Source organism: Dipodomys merriami, unplaced genomic scaffold, assembly GCF_024711535.1.
Source record: "Dipodomys merriami isolate MVZ:Mamm:240054 unplaced genomic scaffold, mDipMer1.0.p SCAF_63, whole genome shotgun sequence".
Taxonomy (NCBI): Eukaryota; Metazoa; Chordata; class Mammalia; order Rodentia; family Heteromyidae; genus Dipodomys; species Dipodomys merriami.
Genome location: NW_027206213.1, coordinates 465,099 through 488,990, shown reverse-complemented (window position 1 = coordinate 488,990; position 23,892 = coordinate 465,099). Strand labels below are relative to the sequence as shown.

Sequence of the window (23,892 nt, the reverse complement as noted above, 5' to 3'; positions counted from 1 at the left end):
AAATGATTCTTTTTTTTTTTTTTTTTGCCAATCCTGGGGCCTGAACTCTAGGCCTGGGTGCTATCCCTCAGCTCATCAGCTCTTCAGCTCTTCAGCTCAAGGCTAGTGCTCTACCACCTGAGCCACAGGGCCACTTCAAGCTTTTTCTGTTTATGTGGTACTCAGGAATCGAACTCAGGGCCTCATGCATACAAGGCAAGCACTCTACCACTGAGCCACCTTCCCAGCCCCCGAAAAGTAAATGATTCTTGAATTACGTTTTTATAAGTACCCTATGATAGAGATCGTATAAGACCTTACTGGTGTTCTCAGTACACACTACAGTATTGGCATATGTCATTCAATGTAGGACTTGAAGTCATCATTATTTTTAAAAAGAGATGTAAGTCCAGTCACATGTCTGTTACATCAATGATCAAAGTTAACTTTTCAAATGAAGATGCTATTACTTATTTGCTTTGATCGACTTTTGGAGGTGTCAGGAGTAAAAACAACTATGAGATAAAAATTTCAGAGCTAAGCTGAGTACCAGTGGCTCACATCTGTAATTCTAGCTAATCAGGAAGCTGAGATCTGAGGATTGTGGTTCTAAGACAGCCTGAACAGAAATGTTTGTGAGACTCTTTATCTCCAATTAACTCCCCAAAAACCCATTGTGGTGCTACAGCTCAAAGTGACAGAGCACTGTCCTTGAGTGAAAAAGCTCAGGGATAGTGCCACAACTAACCCCCACAACCAACCAAAAAATTAATTAATAAAAAAATTGAGGGGCTGGGAAGGTGGCTCAGTGGTAGAGTGCTTGCCCTGCATACATGAGGTCCTGGGTTCGATTCCTCAGCACCACATAAACAAAAAAAGCCAGAAGTGGCACTATGGCTCAAGTGGTAGAGTGCTAGCCTTGAGCTGAAGAGCTGAGGGACAGCGCCCAGGCCCAGAGTTCAGGCCCCACGACCAGACCCAAAAAAAAAAAAAAAAAAAAAGAAGGAAGGAAAACCTAGATGAAGGCCTATGTATGAATTCCTGTTTGATAGTGATAACTCTTGAAATTTCCTTCCCACTCATGAAAACACATTGGAATTGAGTAATTTCTGGAAATCCCATTCACGTGTATAATCCCAGCAAAGATTGTAAGGACAAGGAACAAAGGCAATCCTGGCTTTCAAAATGTGTGTGAGTGAATGTGAGTGAAACTCCGTCTTGGCAAACAGGCTGAGTGCGGAAGATGAAATCTGTAATCCCATCTGTGAAGCATAGGTAGGAGGGGAGGTAGTATTTGGCTATCTTTGGCATAAAGTGTGCAACCCTATTTGAAAAATATCCTAAAATATCCTAAAGCAAAAGGAATGGAGATTTAGCTGAAGTGATAAAGCACTGACCTAACAACATGAGGCCTGGAGTTCAAACATTTTACCACACATTAAAAAAAGAAAAACCCTTATACAGAAAAAATTCATATACTTCAAAAGTTTGAATTATTTTAGCAATACATTAATATTGTGTTACAGATCTATGGTAATAGTTTCAGTATTCTAGAACATCATTAACTGATGTTGGTTAATTGATTATAGCTGAAGCATAAATTAGAAGAATCCCAAGGGTTGTTTCATGTCCCATGTATCTTGCAGAGACCCTCAGATAAGACTTTGGGCTTCCTAAATTCACTGGTGTGTTCAGTTCAGGGTAAGGGATTCTGGAGATAGCCTCATTGCTCAAGCCTGCCTTTCCTACCTTGCCACATTATAAATGAGCTCCATCTGTCTCTGTATCTCCCGTGTCTTATGTAAATGCTTAAAGTTCCTGAAACTAGTTTATTTACATTCTAATAGTCTGTACATCTCTAGCCACAAGAGCATTAAGGAATAGAGTAATAAATTTGAAAAAGAATGCTATTTAATTTTAACTATTTCTTACAGATCTTGAAGGCATAGCCTTCCTTGACACTGAACAAGGGAAACCATTTGTATCTGTGTTCAGACATCTAAGGCTGCAGTACATTATTAGTGACCTGGCTTCTGCAAGGATCATTGAACAAGATTCTCTAGTACCTTCAGGTAAGTGGCAAGATGAGTTTCTGCCTGTAAGGGATTAGTGAGACAGTGCTCAAAAAAATAGGCTTTTTTTTTTTTTTGTCATTGTGGGGCCTGAACTCTGGGCCTGGGCGCTGTCCCTCAGCTCTTCAGCTCAAGGCTAGTGTTCTACCACTTGAGCCATACCACCACTTCTGGTTTTTCTGCTTATATGGTGCTGAGGAATCAAACCCAAGACCTCAAGCATGCAAGGCAAGCACTCTACCACTGAGCCACCTTCCCAGCCTCAAGTAGGCTTTTTTTTTTTGGTCCAGTTGTGGGGCCTGAACTCTGGGCCTGGGCACTGTCCCTCATCTCTTCAGCTCAAGGCTAGCGCTCTACCACTTGAGCCACAGCGCCACTTCTGGCTTTTTTTTTTTTTTGCTTATGGGTTGCTGAGGAATCGAACCCAGGGCCTCATGCATGCAAGGCAAGCACTCTACCACTGAGCCACCTTCCCAGCCCCCAAGATAGGCATTTTTATGCACAGTGGAATCATTTCTGTGTGCACATTATATATTGTGGGTATTTGCCTGTATCATATTTCATTAAAATACTTTCCAGAATATAAATAGTATTCTGTAGTATGAATGTTTTCCTGCTCACTAGTAGTGCTGGGGATGGAACTCAGGGCTTTGTGCATGCTAGGCAAGTACTTTAGCGTACAGTCTCAGCCCTTGTTTTTTGAGACAGCACAAGTTGGCTTCACACTCTTTAAATTTTTTAAATTCTTTCTATCATTAAGTAGTTGTACAAAGGAGTTGGTACCACTTAGTTTCATAGGATATGAATTAAATATTACGAATGCATTTCCCCAATCCCCACAACCTCCTCCTCTCTGCCTTGTAAATGCTAGTATTACAGGTATTTACCACCATGCTGAGCACCAGATGTTCTTTGATTCTAGATCAGACTTTTAAAAGTGACTTTTGTTTGTGTACTTGTGGCTCACACTTATTTATCATCCTAGCTACTGAGAGGCTGAGATCTGAGGATCTTGGTTCAAAGCCAGCTCAGGACAGGAAAGTCTATGAGTCTTCAGTTAACCAATAGAAACTCAACAGTGCAACTTTGCCCAAGTGGACAGCACCTGGGCCCGAAGTTCAAGCTTCAGGACCAGCATGATGTATTTAAAAGTCATAACTGCTTTTTTAAAAAAATAATTAGTAATCCTTTAATTTGCTTATTTTATTTTTCTTAAAATCTTATACATGTTGAATCAAGCATATCTTTAGTAATTATAATACAAATCTTTTGAAGCAACTAATCTAGTTTTCTAGGTTAACTATGTGGTAACACATAACCATACTAAAGTGCTTGCCTACCTTGTGGCAAACTGTGGATTCTGTCCCCAACACAAGGAAAAATTACCTAGTAGTATATAGCCACATAGCTCACATTATTGACAAAAATTGATACATGTGGTCAGTAGGAATACATCTTAAATCTGGGGAAAATTGGGGGCTACAAGTACTGTTCAGTGATAGAGCATTTGACCACAAGCACAATGGTGTTAATCCCCAACACCATTAAAAAAGGGGAGGGGGGAAATTAATCACATTTGAGTTCCATTATTTCTTGCTTTTTTTTTTTCCTTTCCTTTTTTTCATGGGCTTGAACTCTGGGCCTGGGCATTGTCCCTGAGCTCTTCAGCTCAAGGCTAGTGCTCTCTACTTGAGCCACAGCACCACTTACAGTTTTCTGGTAGTTTATTTGATTAGAGTTTCATGGACTTCCTGCCCCGGCTAGCTTTGAACCATGATCCTCAGATCTCAGCTTCCTGAATAGCTAGGATTACAGGCTTGAGCCACCAGTCCTTGGCAGCACTGTTTCTTAAATACTTTTTTTTTTGTTGGTCATGAGGCCTGAACACTGGGCCTAGGCACTGTCCCTCAGCTCTTAAGCTCAAAGCTAGTGTTCTACCACTTGGGACACAGCTCGCCACTTCTGGCTTTTTCTGCTTATGTGGTGTTGAGGAATTGAACCCAGGGCCTCATGTATGCAAGGCAAGCACTCTACCACTGAGCCACTTTCTTAGTCCCTCCATTATTTCTTATAATTAGATTGATCTCAGGTCAGCTCATTGAAGACTTTACTCTGTCCATATTCTCATTGTCATATTTCCCTCCACTCTCATACCTCTGATATGTATTAGTGCCATTCTTCCCATGCCTGCCTGTTACTTGCTTTGAAGTCAGGGTCAGGAAAATCTTATGGGCTTTCATTCTTCACTCTTTGTTTGTTTTCTGCCAGTCCTGGGGCTTAAACTCAGAGCCTGGGCACTGTCCCTGAGCCTCTCTGTGCTCAAGGCTAGCACTTTACCACTTGAGCCACACTTTTTCTGAGTACTTGATTGGAATAAGAGTCTCACAGACTTTTCTGCCCTGGCTGGCTATGAACCACAATCTTCACATCTCAGGCTCCTGAGTAGCTAGGATCACACTCGTGAGCCACTGGCTCCAGCTTAAATCTGTTTTTTTTTTTTTTTCCGATTGGTCAGGGCTTGAACTCTGGGCCTGGGCGCTGTCCCTGAGATCTTCAGCTCAAGGCTAGTGCTCTACCACTTGAGCCACAGTGCCATTCCGGTTTTTCTGATGGTTTATTGGAGATAAGAGTCTCACTGACTTTCCTGCCCAGGCAGGCTTTGAACCGTGATCCTCAGATTTCAGCCTCCTGAGTAGCTAGGATTACAGGCGTGAGCCACCGGCTCTCGGCTCCCAGCTTAAATCTTAATTTAAATATATATAATTCAAATAAAGTCTAGTCAGGCAAAGCTGAATGATACCACTTTGAAGAATATAAAGCCATCTTTTTTACACATTTGTTAAATATAAGGTTCCTGCCTGTTGTTTATTTTGTCTTTTTTTTTTTTTTGGTCCGGTAGTGGGGCCTGAACTCTGGGCCTGAGCGCTGTCCCTCAGCTCTTCAGCTCAAGGCTAGCACTCTACCACTTGAGCCACAGCGCCACTTCCGGTATTTTTCTTTTTGCTTATGTGGTGCTGAGGAATTGAACCCAGGGCCTCAGGCATGCAAGGCAAGCGCTCTGCCACTGAGCCACCTTCCCAGCCCATATTTTGTCTTTTTGAGATGAGATCTTGCTATGTAGCCTAATCTGGTCTTAAATTTGTAGTCCTCTTGCCTCACCTCTGAAGTACTGTATTTACAGGCATGTACCACCATGTCAGACTAGCTATATGCTTTTGGGTTTTTTGTTTTGTTCTGTAGTACTAGGATTTGAACTTAGGGCCTTGTGCTTGCAAGGCAGAGCTATGCCTCTTGAGCTAGGCAGAGCTATGCCTCTCAGCCCTTCTTTATTTTCAGATAGGGTCTCAAGTTTTTGTCCAAGATGTTCTGGACTGCAATCCTCCTATTCATGCTTTTTGTAAAGTTGGAATGACACCAGCCTAGCTTCTTATTAGCTGAGATGAAGACTTGTCCCCTTCCCTGACTGACTTTGAGCCATAAACCTACCAGACTCTGCCTCATGTAGTTAAGCACTTCTGAAATTGCTATTTTGAGCTTGAATTTAGAAATGAAAACAGTTTCAACAATTACATTGTTGAAATTCTATGTTCTTTCATGTCAATTTATTGTTAATGTTTATATTTTAGAATGGCTGGCTTCTGTGTATAAACAGCAGTGGCTTGCTATGCTCCGGGCAGAGCAAGATAGTGAAGTGGGGTAAGTATATTACATTATATCATATTATTATTAATATTTAAAGAAACACAAAAAGATTTGGGGCAGGAGATGGAACCTAGAGCCTGACACCTACTAGCAAGTATTCTACCACTGAGCTACACCCCCAATCCAAAAAAGAAAAAACACCAGAAACTTTTGTTAATTAATTTTTAAATGCATTCATTATATTGAAAAATCAGTACTGTATTAAAATTTTAAACTATTGAAGATCATATAATCAACCTTTTCCTTGTATTTTTATTATAAGTTTTGAAATACCATTCTGGCCAATTAAATAGTGTGAAAAATGTTTGAATTTTTGCTTGCTACATTAGAAAAATTGAAGTTACATTTGGTTTTACCTACTCTTACATTTTTATTTTCTTTTGACATTGAAATATTATTTTGGGATAATACTTTTTTAAGCATGATTTTTATATTTATATGTACTTAAGGCTAATTTATATATTATAGTATATTGTCAAATTCTAATTACTAAACAGGTTTTGAAATTTGAACAAAATGAATAAAAATCATCTGGTTATAGATGCCCTCCTCCCCACAAGCATATGATTCCCTAGAAAAATATTCATAGACTTTCTATACTGTACGAGAAATAAAATAATCAGTTCTTTCTTGTATTGTACTTTGTAGCACACTTGCTTTCCCATTTAGTATTTAATCCTTGCAGTAGTTCCTTGAAATTGACAGTTTGAAGAAACACCTTCTACCTCCAAGTACATAGAAGAGGCATTGGGAAATGTGAAGTTTGCCCAATTTCTCTTTTTTAATTTTTTTGGTGTCAATCCTGGGGCTTGAACTCAGGGCCTGTCTCTGAGCTCTTGTGATCAAAGCTAGTGCTCTACCACTTGAGCAATAGCTCCATTTCCAGCTTTTTTGGTGGTTAATTAGTGATGAGTCTCATGGACTTTCCTGCCTGGGCTGGCTTTGAACTGCAATCCTCAGATCTCAGCCTCCTGAGTAGTTAGGATTATAGGTGTGAGCCGAAGGTGCCTTGCTAACCCAATCTCTTTTAACTCTTATTTTTATATTCCAGAAAACTCCTAAAAATAATGACCTAGTTACAAGTTTATATACAAATAGTATATGAGTTACATAAATTCATGATGACTGTGAGATTCTTTATCCAGAGTTTTTAGTTTATATTTTATAAATAAAATTCCACCTTTTTATTGAAAACATACTTATCCAGCATAAGTAATATAATAAAATGCTTAAAGGTAGATATAATTAATCAAAAACCAAAAAATAAAGTTTATTACTTAATGGAATTGAGATTTGAAACATTTTGTAATATATGAATAATAATGACTCATTCTATATCTTTTGTACATTCAGCTTTAAATTTTGGGTTTATTTTCCAAGATTTTTTTTATTGATTGTGGAGCTTGAACTCAGCTCTTCAGCTCAAGGCTACCACTCTACCACTTGAAATACAGCGCCACTTCGGTTTTCTGGTGGTTTATTGGAGATTGAGTCTCCTGGCCGTGAGGCTGGCTTTGAACTGCGGTCCTCAGAGCTCAGCCTCCTGAGTAGCTAGGATTACAGACATGAGCCACCAGTGCCCAGCCCAAGATTTTTTTTTTTCCACCTTTATTCTCATTGAGGTAATCAATCACTTTACCTAGGAGACTGAGCTAGAATAAGTATCTAATTTTCTTGACCTCAGAAATACATGATATGGACTGAGGTATAGCTCATTAAAAGAGTGCTGGCCTACCACCAAGTATGACACCTCAGGTTTGATGCCCAGCACTGGGGAAAAAGCCAGAAATGTGGTTCAAGCTATAGACTGCTATTGAAGAACCTCCACCCTGCTTTCCAGAGTGGTTGAACAAGTTTATACTCCCACAAACAGTGTAGTAGTGTTCCCTTTTGGCCACATCCCCCCTCTAGCATTTGTTGTTACTAGATTTCTTGATAATTGATGGCATTCTAACTGGAATGAGGTAGAATCTCAATGTTTTTGTTTGGTTTTGTTTTATTTTGGTTGGTCATGGGGCTTGAACTCTGGGCCTGGGCGCTGCCCCTGAGCTTTTCAGCTCTACCACTTGAGCCACTGTGCCACTTCTGCTTTTCTAGTGGTTAATTGGAGGTAAGAGTCTCAACGGACTTTCTTTCCTGGGCTGGATTTGAACCACTATCCTCAGATCTCAGCCTCCTGAGTAGCTAGGATTACAGGCATGAGCTACCAGTGCCTGGCCTCAGTGTTCTTTTGATTTTCATTTCTTTTATGGCCAGAGATGTTGAGCAGTTCTTCAAGGGTCTATTGGCCATTCTTATTTCCTCATTAGAGAAGTCTCTCTTTAAGTCTTTAGCACACTTATTTAATGGGGCAAGTGTTTTTTGAGGATTTGTTTTTGGGGGATTTAATTTTTTGAGTTCTAAGTATATTTGATATATGAGGCCCTCGTCTGTTGTACAGCTAGTGAAGGTCTTGTCCCAATCTGTGGACTTTCTATTTATCTTGCTATCTATGTCTTTGCAATGGAGAAGCTCTGAAGTTTAATGCAGTCCCAGACAATAGATTGGAAATGAACTGTATAACTTGTAGGGGTGGAGTGGGAATTTGGAGGGAAAGTGGGCAAAAATGAGGGAGCAGGTAACAAGTTTGACAAGAAATGTACTCAATACCTTATATATGTAACTGTAACTCCTCTGTATATCACCTTAAAAAAAATGTGAAAGGGCCATAAGCCAGAAATAGATGATATAAAGAAAAAAATAGAAAAATAGATTGCTAGCCCTGAGCAAAAATGCTGTGTCACTTTCCTGCTTATACATGTCCAGGGATTTGTTGCTATTCAAGATTATTGAGGCTAGAAAACTGGGATCAGTATTCTTATTTTTCTTACTTTTATATAGAAAGTATAATTGTAATTCTTTTTTGGGGGCGGGGAGGGCGCATAAGGCTTGAACTCTGGGCCTGGGCACTGTCCCTGAGCTCTTCAGCTCAAGGCCAGCACTCTACCAACTTGAGCCACAGTGCCACTTCTAGTCTTCTTGTGGTTAATTGAAAGGAGGTAAAAGTCTCAGGTACTTTCCTGCCCGAGTTGGCTTGGAACTGCAATTTTCAGATCTTAGCCTCCTTAGTAGCCAGGGTTACAGGCATGAGCCACCGGCACCCAGTTTAATTGTAATTTTTTTTTTTTGTCGGTCGTGGGGCTTGAACTCTGGACCTGGGCACTGTCCCTACACTCTTCAGCTCAAGTCAAGCACTCTACACTTGAGCCACAGCACCAGTTTTCTTGTGGTTAATTGGAGATAAGAGTTTCACAGTGTTTCCTTGCCTAGGCTGGCTTTGAACCATGATCCTCAGATCTCAGCCTACTGAGTAGCTAGGATTACAGGCATGAGCCACCAGCACCCAGCTTAATTGTAATTTTTTATAATAAAAAAGTCTGGGCATTCTCTGTTACCAACAGGAAAGGCATGGCCAGTGGGAACCTTCAACAGTCTACTCCAAATGCCTTTCACATTAACTCCTCTCTGGTCCATTTTATGTCGCAGTTTTGGTTTTTTTTTTGGGGGGGGGGGTGGTCCGGTCGTTGGCCTGAACTCTGGGCCTGGGCACTGTTCCTCAGCTCTTCAGCTCAAGGCTAGCGCTCTACCACTTGAGCCACAGCGCCACTTCCGGCTTTTTTCTTTTTGCTTATGTGGTGCTGAGAAATCAAACCCAGGGCCTCAGGAATGCAAGGCAAGCACTCTACCACTGAGCCACCTTCCCAGCCCCTCTAGCCTTCTTTTTATAGATTAAAAAAAGGAAGAAAAACAGGCAACTCTTCCTTCTGTGTGTGTTCCTTACCCCTGCACACAACACACATTCCTTCTCCACCCAGAGACTCCCACTTGGCATGACTATTCTCTCTCTACTCTTGGAGAGAAATTGTGCCTTCTCCAGGCATTATTATCATGCCTCATTCCACATTATAATAATCATTAATTATGTCTTGTCCTGCCACCCTGAGCTCTCTGATGTCAGAAATGTTTATATTTACTTATTATTATATATTTTCTTCCCAGTGTCTTTTTTTGGGGGGGGTGTCCGGTCGTGGGGCCTGAACTCTGGGCCTGGGCGCTGTCCCTCAGCTCTTCAGCTCAAGGCTAGCGCTCTACCACTTGAGCCACAGCGCCACTTCTGGCTTTTTTCTTTTTTTGCTTATGTGGTGCTGAGGAATCGAACCCAGGGCCTCAGGCATACAAGGCAAGTGCTCTACTACTGAGCCACCTTCCCAGCCCCTTTCTTCCCAGTTTCTAGGCACTTGATATATGAGTGAATGCATGAATGGACATATTGTGCTGCTCTTATCATTTGGAATTATCAAACTGATAATGATGTCATTTATTAAAACTTGAAATAAGTGCTTCTCATAGTTGATTATACGGAGTTTTTTTTTTTATGGTTGTGGGGCTTGAACTTAGTGCCTGAGCAATGCCCCTGAGCTCTTCTGCTCAAGGCTAGCACTCTACCACTTAGAGCCACAAGTCCACTTTGGTTTTCTCAGTGGTCAATTGGAAATAAGAGTCACATGGGGACTTTTCTGCTGGGTTGCCTGTAAACTGCATTTCTCAGCTTTCAGCCTCCTGAGTAGCTAGGATTACAGGTGTGAGCCACCAGCGCCCAGCACATTTTTTAATGTAATGGATTACATTCTTTTTTTTTTAGTCCTGGAGATTGAACCCAGGGCCTAAGTACATGCCAGCTCCTCAACCCCTGAGCTATGTTGTAGCACAGTGCTTTATTTTTATCTATATCAAAATAAATTATTTTAAAATCTATTGCAAAGATGTTTATTCTTTTAAATTCACCATTCTTTTTCAATTCCTAATTGTCAGTTTCCTGTGAAAGTTCATGACTTACATATTATTTTAGGCCTCAAGAAATTAATAAAGAAGAACTAGAAGGAAATAGCATGAGATGTGGTAGAAAGCTTGCCAAAGATGGTGAAGTAAGTATGGATTGTGATTCTTACTATCCTAATGTAAACACTTTAGAAAATAATTGCTACCTACATTAAGAATTGCCTTTGGGGATGTTAAGGTTATCTGCCTGCAGTGTCTGTCATTTTATTGATAGGTTGATTTGACTTAACTGCCTAGCTAGTTTTGAGTTCCCCTTCCTCCCTCACTGTCCCTTGTGTTTCACTCCTGAACTGTGTGCTAAAAGTTGAACACAATGACTCTCCCTGGTTGAGGAGGAGCTGTTCTACAGCATGTCAGTTTATATGTACAATGCATCTTGATCACTGTCACCCCTTCCATCATTTTCCCCACCTGCCATCTATCCCAAACCCCATCCATAACTTCAATTTTTAAAGGTTATTCTGTTTGCAGTTATAATTATGATGTGTTCAGAGTATGGAAAATTCGTATCTTCCTTATTCCTAATTCCTCCTTTTTCATCCTTATTGAACCACAGCTCCTTTGAAAGAAATTCTTTTGCAGTACTGGACATACTGTTGCCATCATTCACAGAGTTCACTATATTTCCTATCCTTACTCTTGTCAGCATTGGTGATTTCCTACCCTTCTTACCCCAGTGAGCTTATGTTCTCCCTATCCCAGGCATCAAATATCCCTACCAGATTTCACCATTGATGATTCTCACATTCCACTTCAGACAAATCATTTACAGGTCCTACCTCCTTATATCATGCTGTGCTCTCTAGAACAGGGGTGGGGAAACTTTTTTCTGACAAAGACCATTTGGATATTTGTAACATCATTCAAAGGCCATACAAAATAATGACTACAGGCAGGACATGTGAGCAACCAATGAGAAACATAAATGTTATCCTGTTGTGTACCATATGATATCATAGGCCTTATATGACCTATAGGCCAGACATTCCCCATCTCTGCTCCCAAACCTGGACTCCAGCAATTTTTTAACACCTCTAGGATGATAATACATTGTTCTTAATACCTTAAATTTTACTTAATACTTTAAATTTTACTTTCCATCATAGTATTGATCCTTTATTTATACTTTTAGCTTCCTTGTTCTCTTTGACTGTCAAACTTTGATGGTTAAACCCCTCTTCTTGTTAAAAACCAGTTTTGCATGCTATCACACCTGCATGAAGACAGATGAATAAATGTCATAACAGCAAACATGAAACAGGTCTTTGTGCTGAGTGGTGATCCTCCTGCATTTCCCTAGTACATTTATCCTCTGGTATGACTCATACCTTCTCTCAAAAGAGCAGCCCTCAAAGTGGGCACTGGTGGCTCATGCCTGTAATACTAGCTACTCAAGAAGCTGAGATCTGAGGATTGCCATTTGAAGCCAGCTGAGTAGGGAGGTCCATGAGACACTTCCAGGTAGCCACCAAAAAGTCAGAAGTAGAGCTGTTGCTCAGGTGGTAAGAGTACTAGCACAAAAGTTCAGAGACGTAAGCCAAGAGAAAAGAGACAAACGGCACATGGTCTAAAACAAAATCTTTGTCCTTTGCTTCTTACCTATGAATGACTTATCAAAATATTGGATGAGTGTTATAAAAATTAGCTATATTGATCATATCAACACTGTAACTACTTACATAGCATTCTGGTGTTTGCCTTTTATTGGAACCAGCCATGATTCATAGAGCCTCTTTCTTGTGAAATGCATCCTACTGTTTAAATGTTTATGCTGTGTTAATAATATTATATTGACATATGATGTGTATATTGTGCCCAGGGTATGAAGAGAAAGAATTACAAGGTGTATGAGTGTCATGACTTAATAACCTTTCACGATTCAGAATTAAGGGAATGATGAAGACAGACCAAATCTAAATAAAACACTTTATCATTAAAAAAAAAAAAAGTTCAGGGACAATGTCCTGGCCCTGAGTTCAAGCCCCAGGACTGACACTGCTGCCCACCCTCCAAAAAAAAGACAGCTTTCATTCCTAATAACTTGATAGGCATTTTACTATTCCTGATAAGGTCCTCCTGTATTTTACCTCTGGCTTTTACTTATTCTCTCTACCTATGACCCTCTTCCCCCAAAACACTTCTTGATCTGCTCCTTCATCAACCTCTTCAGACAGTTTCCCTAAGGATCTGTTTACATCAGCTCCCAACACCAAGCCTCTCTCCTCTTCTCCTGACATTCTCCTCTTTCATTCTATGTGTGCTGTTATCCACTCCCACCATACATATTCACCTGATGGAATATAAATTCTGCTAGGGTGGATCTCTACTACCTAGGAATAAAGCCTGGCATACAGTATATATGCTGAGAATGTATAAGTGGAATTAATGTCATAATTCAGGTTATCAGTCAAGCCCTGAAGCCCTACCTTAGTTTCCTAGATCACCCTATCCTTAATACTTATATCCTTAATATCCTTAATACTTAAATTTATTTAGCTAATGATATAAATGAACAAACTTGGAACCTCATGATGCCATTTTAAAATAATCCAGTGATACTTTAAAGTGAAAATTTTTGTTTTGTTTTGTTCTTCAGTACTGGGGTTTGAACTCACAGCCTGCCTAGCAAGTGCAAGGCAGGTACTCATATATCTGAGTCTGTACTGTTTTTGTGGGTTTTTTTTGTTTTGTTTTTGGTGCCAGTGCTGGGATTGATTTGTCTGTGTGTCTGTGTGTCTGTGCCTGTGCTGGGACATTGTCTTTCAGCATTTTCACTGAAGGATGGTGCTCTATCTGTCGAGTTAGGTCTCTACTTTCAGCTTTTTGGTGGTTAACTAAAATAAGTGTCTCGTGGACTTTCCTGCCCAGGCTGGTTTTCACAGTCCTGAGATCTCAGCCTCCTGAATAGCTAGGGTTACAGGTGTGAGCCACCAGTTCCTGGTTTAGCTATGGGTTGAGAAAGGGTCTTACATATATGCGTAGGTTTCCATGAACCCCAATCCTCACAATTTCAGCTTTCCGAGTAGCTGGGATTGCAGACATGAGCCACTGGCACCCCGCTAGAGGGCTTTGAACTACTAGGGTTTGAACTCAAGGTTTCATGCTTGTTAGGTAAGCAGTGGAGCACCACTGCTTGAGCCACACCCCTAGTTCTTTTTGCTTTGGTCATTTTTGAGATTAGTCTCATTTTTTCCCCAGGCTGGCCCTACATCACCATCCTTCTGTTTACATTTCCCCTCATACTAGAATGATAGTCATGTGCCACCTCACACAACTGCTTCTGTTGAGATGTAGTCTCACAAACTTTTTGCCCAGCCTAGCCTTAAACCATTATTTTCCTGATCACAGCCTCCTGAATAGATAATAATATAGGCATTAGCCACCACTTTAGGGGGTTATTACATCCATCCAGACTCCTGGCACCTAGGCTAAAGTTACTTAACTTGCAGTGGAAGCCATATTAATTTGTGGTAGAATTGTAGTGTGGAAAGCATACAGAGGTACAGTACCAGGTAAGTGACTAAGGAATGACAATTCCAAAGGCTTCTTCTCTGGTCTAAGTGTCCTGCATGGGAAGCTTTAGAGGAATGGTACTGGCAAAAAGTAGAGGGCTCATGGGAGAAATTCTTGGAATAAGTTAGAGGGGGAAACATTTTTGACTTGCTAATGTGATAAACTGAAATAAATCTCTCTTTTGTGTCTCATAGTACTGCTGGCGGTGGACAGGTTTTAACTTCGGCTTTGACCTACTTGTAACTTATACAAATCGGTACATCATTTTCAAACGCAATACACTGAATCAGCCATGTAGTGGATCTGTCAGTTTACAGCCTCGAAGGAGCATAGCATTTAGGTAGGAGGAGAGTTCCCCTCCCCACTCTCATGACAGGAAAAATAGGAAATAAAACCTTGAAGCTGGGCGCCAATGGCTCATGCCTGTAATCCTAGCTACTCAGGAGGCTGAGATCTAAGGATCTCAGTTCAAAGCCAGCCTGGGCAGGAAAATCCATGAGACTCTTTATCTCCAATAAACCATGAGAAAACCGGAAGTGGTGCTGTGGTTCAAATGGTATAGCGCTTACCTTGAGCTGAAGAGCTGAGGGACAGCACCTAGTCCCAGAGTTCAAGCCCCACAACTGACAAATAAAACCAATAATGTACACAGCAGTGGTAATATACAGAATGTAACTAAGTGCTGGGAACTCCTAAGACTTGATTCTTCGAACAGGTATTTGTGTATTCGTTATTATTATCCATAGTGGCCAAAGCAACCCATTTTATGTCCATGTCAGGTCTGAAGTATGGTAACAAATATACAATGGAGTATTGTATACATTTTAAAAAAAAAAAAAAAGGCTCCATTAGGAGCCAGGGACTGGTGGCTCACGTCTGTAATCCTAGCCACTCAGGTAACAGAGATCTTGAGGATGGTAATTTGAAGCCAGTCTAATTAACCAACAAAAAGCCAGGCTTTAGGCATGACTTGGGTGTTAAAGCATAAATCGTGAGCAAGCAAGCTGAGCAAGAATTTGTGGCCTTGAATTCAAACACAATACCAGTCAAAAAAAGGGGAGGGAGAAGGGAGGGTTGGGAAGCCAGGCATGATGATGCCAGAATCCCAGTTCTTGGCTACATAATAAGACCTCGTCTCAAGTTTTAAAAAAAAGGGAGGAAGGAAAGATGGGAGGGAGTGAAAACCAACATATGCTAAACTTGAATGAATTTGAAGACATTATTATGTAATGGTGTTACAAAAGGATAAGTATTATATGATTCCACTCATATTACATACATTTAAGGGGACAGAATGTAGACTGGTGGTTTCCAGGTCTGGGAAGGGAAAATGGAGAGTTAGTATTTAGTGGGGTATAGTTTTATCTGGGGAGATGAAATGTTTTGGAGGTGAGTAGTAAGGGCAGAACATTCTGTGTTTAATGCCACAGAATCATGTACAAAAATAATTATGATGGTAAATTTTATGGTAAATATACCTAACACGGTTATTTTATACATCAAAATAATAAATCTGAAATGGAAACAGTTTACAATTTGGAAGGACTTTAAAGTCTGATAAGAAAATATGAAGAGGCTGGGAAGGTGGCTCAGTGATGAAGAATAAATATTAAAGTGAAATGAGTTGTTTAAAATCAATTTTTGGTTAAAAATCAGAAATTTTGGTTTAAAAATCATGAGTTTATTTTTATTTATTTTTAATCCTAGATTACGGTTGGCTTCTTTTGATAGCAGTGGAAAACTAATCTGTAGTAGAACAACGGGCTATCAGATACTTACACTTGAAAAGGACCAGGTAGGTTGGTTACTTTTCTGTTGTCTTACTGAGGATTTGTGCTTTAAAACCTCAAGGACATTCTGAACTAGAATTAATGTTAAAATAATGCCATGTTAATTTTTGAAGAGTTGTTGGACTTCTTGAAAGTAAATATGAAGCATGGTGTTCGTTCAGTGCCCTGCACTATCTCATATGTGCACACTTGGGCCCTATCCGCAAGATGCCTTACTGTATATAAGCAGCTAGCCCAGCTCGGAAGATGGCTCCAGTGGCAAACACTTTTGGTCTCCCACTTCAAAGAAGGAGGGTATTGTACCTTTAGAAAAGTAACTGGGACAACAGAAGCAAAAGAACGATTTAATCTGGGGCAGGGGAAAGCTGACTATCAGGAAATGATTGTATTAATCCAACATCATCTTCAGAAACCTATGTACCTCAAGTCTTTATTCATAGCAGACTCCTTGAATATTAAGAGAACATTTTTCTCTGGAACAGTAGGTTTGTAAGATTACAAACATCTGTAGTGTGCCCCAAATTATTTGTAAAGTCATTCAACAATCAGAAAGTAGAAGTTGAATATTGAGATGCAGAGGAAGTTTGTTTATTTTGCCAGTATTGGAGCTCAAGGCTTGTGCTGTATGATTTGAGCCACAGCTCTGCTTCCAGCTGCTTGTTGATAGCTAATTGGAGATTGGAGATTGGAGATTGTTTGAACTTCAAGCCTTCAGATCTTACCATCCTGAGCAGCTAGGTTTACAGGCATGAGCCTATTGAAACTAATCAACATTCCCAAGGGCATACTTTTTTTAAAAATACATGTTTTTGTTATCTTTAGTTGTACAAAGGAGTTTATGAATACAGTACATCTTGATCAATGTCACCACTTTCAACATTCTCACCATCCCCCAACCCACCCCTTCCCTCACTTTTCGTAACTTTATAGGATATGTATTTTTCTTGCAATTTAACAGAGCAGTTTATAAATACAATGCATCTTGATCAGTATCAACCCCTTCAATGTTTTCAACCCCTTTGACCCACTCTTTCCCTTATTTGTCTTAATTTTGTGGTATATACAATGAATTCATTTTTTTCGGGGGGGGGTCCGGTCGTGGGGCCTGAACTCTGGGTCTGGGCGCTGTCCCTCAGCTCTTCTGGTCATGGGGCCTGAACTCTGGGTCTGGGCGCTGTCCCTCAGCATTTCAGCTCAAGGCTAGCACTCTACCACTAGAGCCACAGCGCCACTTCCAGCTTTTTTCTTTTTGCTCATGTGGTGCTGAGGAATCGAACCCAGGGCCTCATGCATTCAAGGCAAGCGCTCTCCCACTGAGCCACCTTCCCAGCCCCTATACAATGAATTCTTGACTGTGTTCGCCCTCTCTTCCCCACTTTATTCATCTACTCCCTCTCCCCTGGGCCCCTCTTTCCTTGTGAGTACATATTTCTTGGTGCTTATTTTGTTGGGCATTGACTTAGTCCTTCTAAAGAATTATACTATTTGAAAGCCAGGCACTGGTGACTCACACCAATAGTCCTAGCTACTCAGGAGGCTGAGATCTGAGGATTGCGGTTCAAAGCCAGCCCAGGCTGTGGCCCAAGTGGTAGAGCTCTAGACTTGAGCTGAAGCACTCAGGGACAGCGCTTAGGCCCAGACCAACCAAAAAAAAAAAAAAAGAATTACTATTTGAACTATCCAGAGTCTATTATACTTCATATACTTACTGTTTCAATGCCAGATTCAGAGCCTAGACAGTTCTCACACATTAGAAGAAGATAACAGTTTTCCTCACAGAAACTTGTAGAGCATCCTTTCCATTGCAAGGAACCTTCAAGTTGCACTGTAATCTCCCAGAGTTTTATAACAGCCATTATGGGAACTCTACTGATGAGACTAGATGTCTCATGAGGATGTCCATTATGTCAGGTATATGCTGAGAAAGTTCAACTTTTCCTCCACGGGACTTTTCTCTTGGTCCTTCTGGAACTCAATGGACAATGACTACCCTTACCTTTCACCTGGAACTTCATTAAAAAAAACTACAAATATATATATACAATCACCGTGGCTCAAAGCAGCTGGAGTTATTAAAAAAAAATAGAAAAACACCAGGCTCAGCTAGGCAAGGTGGTATAATACCCATAATACCAGTACTGGGAGACCAAGGCAGGAAGGCTATGAGTTTGAGGTCAGCCTGTAATCCTAGCTACTCAGGAGGCTGAGATCAAAGGAATAAAGTTCTGGACCACAACAAGTTAATAAATATATTGCAAATGTTGCTATGCTGCTTGATTATTTTGGCTTACACCATACATAATTTAGCTCTTACACTTTTTGGTTTTGTTTTTTGTGCTAATATCAGGGCTAAAACTCAGGGCCTCAAGTTTGTCCTTGGCTTACTTGCTAGAAGCTGACATGTTTATCTCTTCCAGTCCAGCTTTTTTTTTTTTTTTGAGAGTGGAAAATCACCCCAGGAAAATCCTGGGGTGGGGGCAGTGTCATCTCAGAACTTTTAGAATTGCTTCTTGGTGCCAGCAGCCTTGGATACCTTGAGCACATTGAATCAAATGGTCTTGCTCAGGGGCCAGCACTCACCCACAGTGAGTGAACATCCCAATCTGGATGTCGCAGGGGGACAGGTGCACAGACATGTTCTTGTGCTTCTTGAAGCAATTGTACTTTCGGATGTAGTGGAAGTAGTCTTGGCAAGTGACAATGGTCCTCTGCATCTTCATCTTGGTCACCACACCAGACAGGATCCACCCTCAGATGATGATGTTACCCATGGAGGGGCATTTCTTGTCAATGCCCTGAATGGATTCTTTGGGTGTCTTGAAGCCTACACTGATGTTCTTGTAGTATCTGGGGAGCTTCTCCTTGCCACTTTCTCCCAGCAGCATCCTCTTACTTTGAAAGATGGTCGGCTGCTTCTGGTACGCATGCTCTGTCTGAATGTCGGCCATCTTCCCAGATGACTGGAAAAAAAGCCAGTCCAGCTTTTTGCTTGTTAATTGGAAATAGGGTCCTAAGGATTCTTTGACCCTCAGTCCTTTGATCTCAATCTCCAGAGTAGCTAGGATTACAGGATGAGCTACCAGTGATTCTTTTTGTTTGTTTGGTTTTTTGGTTTTTGTCAGTAATGGAGCTTAAACTCTGGGCCTAGGTGCTGTCCCTAAGTGCTTCAGCTCAAGGGAAACACTCTACCACTTGAGCTACACTTCCAATTTTCTGCTGGTTAATTGAAGATAAGAGTCTCATGGACTTTCCTGCTCGGGCTGGCTTTGAACCATGATCCTCAGATCTCAGCCTCCAGTAGCTAGGATTCATGCATGAGTCACTGGCACTCAGCTTCAGTGACTCTTTTTTGTTGTTGTTTTTTAAAAACAAGGTTTCACAATGAACCCCAGGCTGACCTTGATCTCTCTATCCCAAGTGTAACTAGGATTACAAGTGTATGCCACCATACCTGGCTACAAGTTGGATTTATTGATCCTGGAATTTAGACCATTATATAGGTCTAATATATAAGTCTAATTATATAGGTCTATGAAGTCATAGAGCTGTGGGTACAACAGATAGTGTGAGCCCAAACAAGGTGAAGAAGTACCATGAGGAAATAGAAATGGAGCACAGGAAGATGCTGTTTTCCTGTCTGCTCCTGTGATGCCTGAGCCACACAGTTTCTATCTTCCTAGTGGAACTTTATCACTCAGGTCCGTCAGTGCAAATGGAGATGCACATGGATTCCTCAGGTGGAGTCTTGTTAGGGAAAGAAAGGGATGACTAGTACAACTTAATAGGTGTGTCTACTCAATGCTCAACTGATATCATCTCCCTGGAGTTCACTGTGGCCTTAACTGTATTCAGACCTCACGTTTCTGACCTTCAGAACTTTTGTTTTGTCATGGTGCATAGGACTGGTATTTGTCATCAGATACACATAGCATCAGCGCATTGTCCTTGTCACTAGGCCATGGTAACTCAAGCATCTTCACACCACCTGTGCTCTGACATTATTCCTCTCTGGTGACACTGTTAGCACCATCAGCTGGATGACATCACCAGAATGTTGTCCAAGTACCACTTTCCTCCTTTGGAGTGTCAAGATAAACCTCAGCAACAGTTGTGTTCCTCACCTTTATCCGGTTCATTACAACTACTCCCCTGCCCTGGTACAGAACCGTCATAGTAAGCCCACTTCAGTCATTCAGATAAATTTTGTTTTAATCCCTCTGCATTACAGGAACACATGCTTCAAACTAAAAAATTAAGCAGTGCTTAATGGTACTTCTTTCAAAATATATGAAGTAAATTGAAACTACTAGTGCATATGATTGTACAGGATAGATCTCAATTGTTAAAAATGTAGGAATTCAGACATAGTCCATCCTGTTATCCTAGCTACTTAGGAGACAGAAATGAAGAGATGCATGGTTTGTGAAGCCAGCCTGGACATAAAGTTCACAAGATTCCATCTCAACCAATGGCTGGGCACTATGAGCACCTGTTATCCCCAGGGAAACACAAGTAGAAAGATCACAGCCAAGACCAACTTGGGTATTTATACTCAGACCCTACTCTGAAAAAACCAAGGCAAAAAGCAGTTAGAGGCATGGCTCAAGTAGTAGATTCCCTCCCTTGCAAGCTTTAGGTCCTAAATCCAGTCCCTAATACTGCCACCAGAAAATAGATTCACATTTCAGTTTTGCTTCTTTTCTCTGAGGATTTATTCTGTTGACCAAATGTTGCTGTTAATGGATTTGTGAAGTTTCATTTAGATCTATAGCATCTTGGTGGTGTTTTTGTAACTCCCACTTCAAGCCTGTGTAGGAGCCTGGAACATCTCCTGTATTGATGTCACTCAACCAGCAATTACTTTTACATGATAATGTATTTCATGTTCCAGATGACATATTACATGTTTGTTCTAGGGATAGTGGGAACTCGAACCATATTTTTCCATGCCTGATGGCGATAATAATGCCTACCTTCCATCTGTGTATTGAGGATTGAACTCAGATCCTTGCACAAGCTAGACAAGTATTCTGTCTGAGCTATATCCCAGCCCCTGTTTGCTGTATCTGTTCATAAAATATGTAAAAACTTGGCAGAAGTTTTTGCAAGATTGAAATTAACTACCACTATTGAGTAATATATAGCTAACTCCACAATGTCTCATTCAGTCCCCAGATTGATCATGTAAAAACAAGCACTCTTTTGTCTTCATTTTTTTTGTTGGTTTGAAATTCTGTTTTTTTAATACGTTTTTTATTGTAAAAATAGCGTACAGAGGGGTTACAGTTACATGAGAAGGTAATGAGTACATTTCCTATCGTTGTTCTCCATTTTTTTTTTGGGGGGGGGGGTCCGGTTGTGGGGCTTGAACTCTGGGCCTGGGCGCTGTCCCTCAGCTCTTCAGCTCAAGGCTAGCGCTCTACCACTTGAGCCACAGTGCCACTTCCGGCTTTTTTCTTTTTGCTTATGTGGTGCTGAGGAATCGAACCCAGGGCCTCATGCATGCAAGGCAAGCGCTCTACCACTGAGCCACCTTCCCAGCCCCACTGTTCTCCATTTTTTACAGCAAGGAAAACTGAAGGTGTAACAAGGTCGCACCTCTAGTGGGCTGGAATTTGGAGGTTGGGGCTGTGGTGCCTAAACTCCCATACTCTTCTTTTGGTTCAGTTTATTTTTTTTTATTTATTTTTTTTTTTTGGTCTGTCGTGGGGCTTGAACTCTGGGCCTGGGCGCTGTCCCTCAGCTCTTCAGCTCAAGGCGAGCTCTCTACCACTTGAGCTACAGCGCCACTTCCGGTTTTCTGGTGGTTTATTGGAGATAGGAGTCTCACGGTCTCTCCTGCCCGGGCTGGCTTTGAACTGCGATCCTCAGATCTCAGCCTCCTGAGTAGCTAGGATTACAGGCATGAGCCACCAGCGCCCGGCTTGGTTCAGTTTAATAGTTTGGTTTCTTTAATTTTGATGGAATATTGCTATTTAGTTGTCATTAAACCAACAAATTTGTCTTACAGGAACAAGTGGTGATGAACTTGGACAGCAGGCTTCTGGTCTTCCCTTTATACATCTGCTGTAATTTCTTGTATATATCGCCAGAAAAAAGAACTGAAAATAATCGCCATCCAGAAAATCCAGAAAATTGAGGATCTCATCTGTTGGAAGATAGTAGCACTTTGAAAACTTTTTGTTAAGCCAGCTTTAATTCAGTGGCCCTACTGATATTCACACCTAAGGTGACTAACATTGACAAAGGCCTTATGTACTGTACAGATAACATGGAGATGATTTTTACCCTCATTACATTTCTATGCACATGAAAACAGTTAAACCATGTATGTTTTAAAGATGTCAATTCTTGCTTTTAATTTAGCATCAATAGAAAATTGCTGTAAGTAAATTCCATGTTGCTTTTTAACAATAGATTTGATACTTAGCTTAAACTTTGATCCTACCTAATGTTAGTAAGCCTTATTTAGCCATCCGTAAGTTTCTTTTTCTTTTGCTCAAGTGACTGCTAAAAGAATACTTTGAACAGCTCTTCACCTTACAAATGCTTTTCCATTGGTGCCTTTAAAGCTGTCCTTCAACTTCCTCATCGTGCATTTCCTCCAATAGCTTTCCACTCCCTGCTTAATTTAGCCATCAGATACTTTTTCATGATTGAGGAGGTTATTATAAGAAACTTTTTTAAATGTAAGCATTTTCATACTTTTTTTTAAATTCAGCTTTCTTAGGATTTTAACAACAGTAGCAAAAGCAGGTATCAGCTTTACACCTTTAAAGTTGACTGAGGGAAAAATTAATTTGATTCAGAGGATTTTCCTTTGCCTTTACATGGTCTCGTCTTGGACATTCTGTATACTTTTTACTATTCGGTTGTGAATTATTTGTGTACCAGATATTACACTTAAACATTTTCATGTTATCTGACCTTTAGGATTATTTCTGTTCAAATTTTAGTTGGGAAGTCTGTTTCCTACCTAACTCAGGACTTTATAACCTCTGGATTGAGTGCCTTTACGTTATACATTCTGATAGGAATTTCATAGTAAATGTATATAAGGCTAGAAGATCTAATATGGAAGCTGAAAATAAAGCATTAATGTAAAAGTAGAGCTTATTTTTGTCAAAAATGAAAGGTAAACTTGTCATAATTTACATATGTTGGCTTCTTATGTTTATTGCTACTTTGAAAATAGCCATGCTTATTTTCATTCCAGTCAGACAGAGTGAATATGTCTGTGGTTGATGTATATTTTAGTATGTTTTCAAAAATGGGAATCATTTTTATGTATCTGTACAAATAATAAATGCCCATTTGGAAAAAGAATAAATAATATCCTACTTAAAATGAACAAATCAAGATTTATCTTATTATTATTTGCTTTCTAGATAAAGTTTTTCCCAACTACATTTAACTTTTTAAATTTACTGATAGTTTTTTTTCCCAGTAATAAGTTCATAACTTGTTTATATCCTTTCAGAATTCTTATTTTTGGTTTACATAAAGGAAACTTGTAAGTGCTTCCTCATACCCCCTTAGACTGTAAGATTGAATACTGCTACATTTCTTAATCTTATGTTTGGCTATAATCATATCTCATGAGATATATGGAAGGGGTTTTTTCTTAGAGTAGCCTACAAGGTTATTTACACTTTATTTTGGGGGGGGTCGGTCATGGGGCCTGAACTCTGGGCCTGGGCACTGTCCGTCAGCTCTTCAGCTCAAGGCTAGCACTCTACCACTTGAGCCACAGCGCTATTTCCAGCTTTTTTTTTTTTTTCTGCTTATGTGGTGCTGAGGAATCGACCCAGGGCCTCATGCATGCAAGGCAAGCGCTCTACCACTGAGCCACCTTCCCAGCCCTACTTACACTTTATATCTTAAAAAACAGAGCTGAGCACTATTAGTGCACACTTGTTATTCCAGCATTCAGGAGATGAGAGCATGAAACCTTGTCT

General features: G+C 40.4%; 1 protein-coding gene and 1 pseudogene across 1 annotated transcript in view; one reads left to right on the top strand and one right to left on the bottom strand.

Annotated features, from left to right (window-relative positions):
• The window catches only part of Gmcl1 (germ cell-less 1, spermatogenesis associated), a 48,139-nt gene extending 24,859 nt beyond the window's left edge, over window positions 1–23,280 (top strand). Inside the window, exons 9-14 of the mRNA XM_070004470.1 lie at window positions 1,914–2,051; window positions 5,678–5,747; window positions 10,642–10,717; window positions 14,339–14,484; window positions 15,852–15,939; window positions 21,945–23,280. Of these exons, the coding sequence (XP_069860571.1) occupies window positions 1,914–2,051; window positions 5,678–5,747; window positions 10,642–10,717; window positions 14,339–14,484; window positions 15,852–15,939; window positions 21,945–22,073 (647 nt within the window). The 3' untranslated portion in view covers window positions 22,074–23,280. The remainder of the gene's footprint in view (window positions 1–1,913; window positions 2,052–5,677; window positions 5,748–10,641; window positions 10,718–14,338; window positions 14,485–15,851; window positions 15,940–21,944) is intronic.
• Window positions 18,423–18,882, bottom strand: LOC138815173 (small ribosomal subunit protein uS17-like; annotated as a pseudogene).
• Window positions 23,281–23,892: the final 612 nt, after the last annotated feature.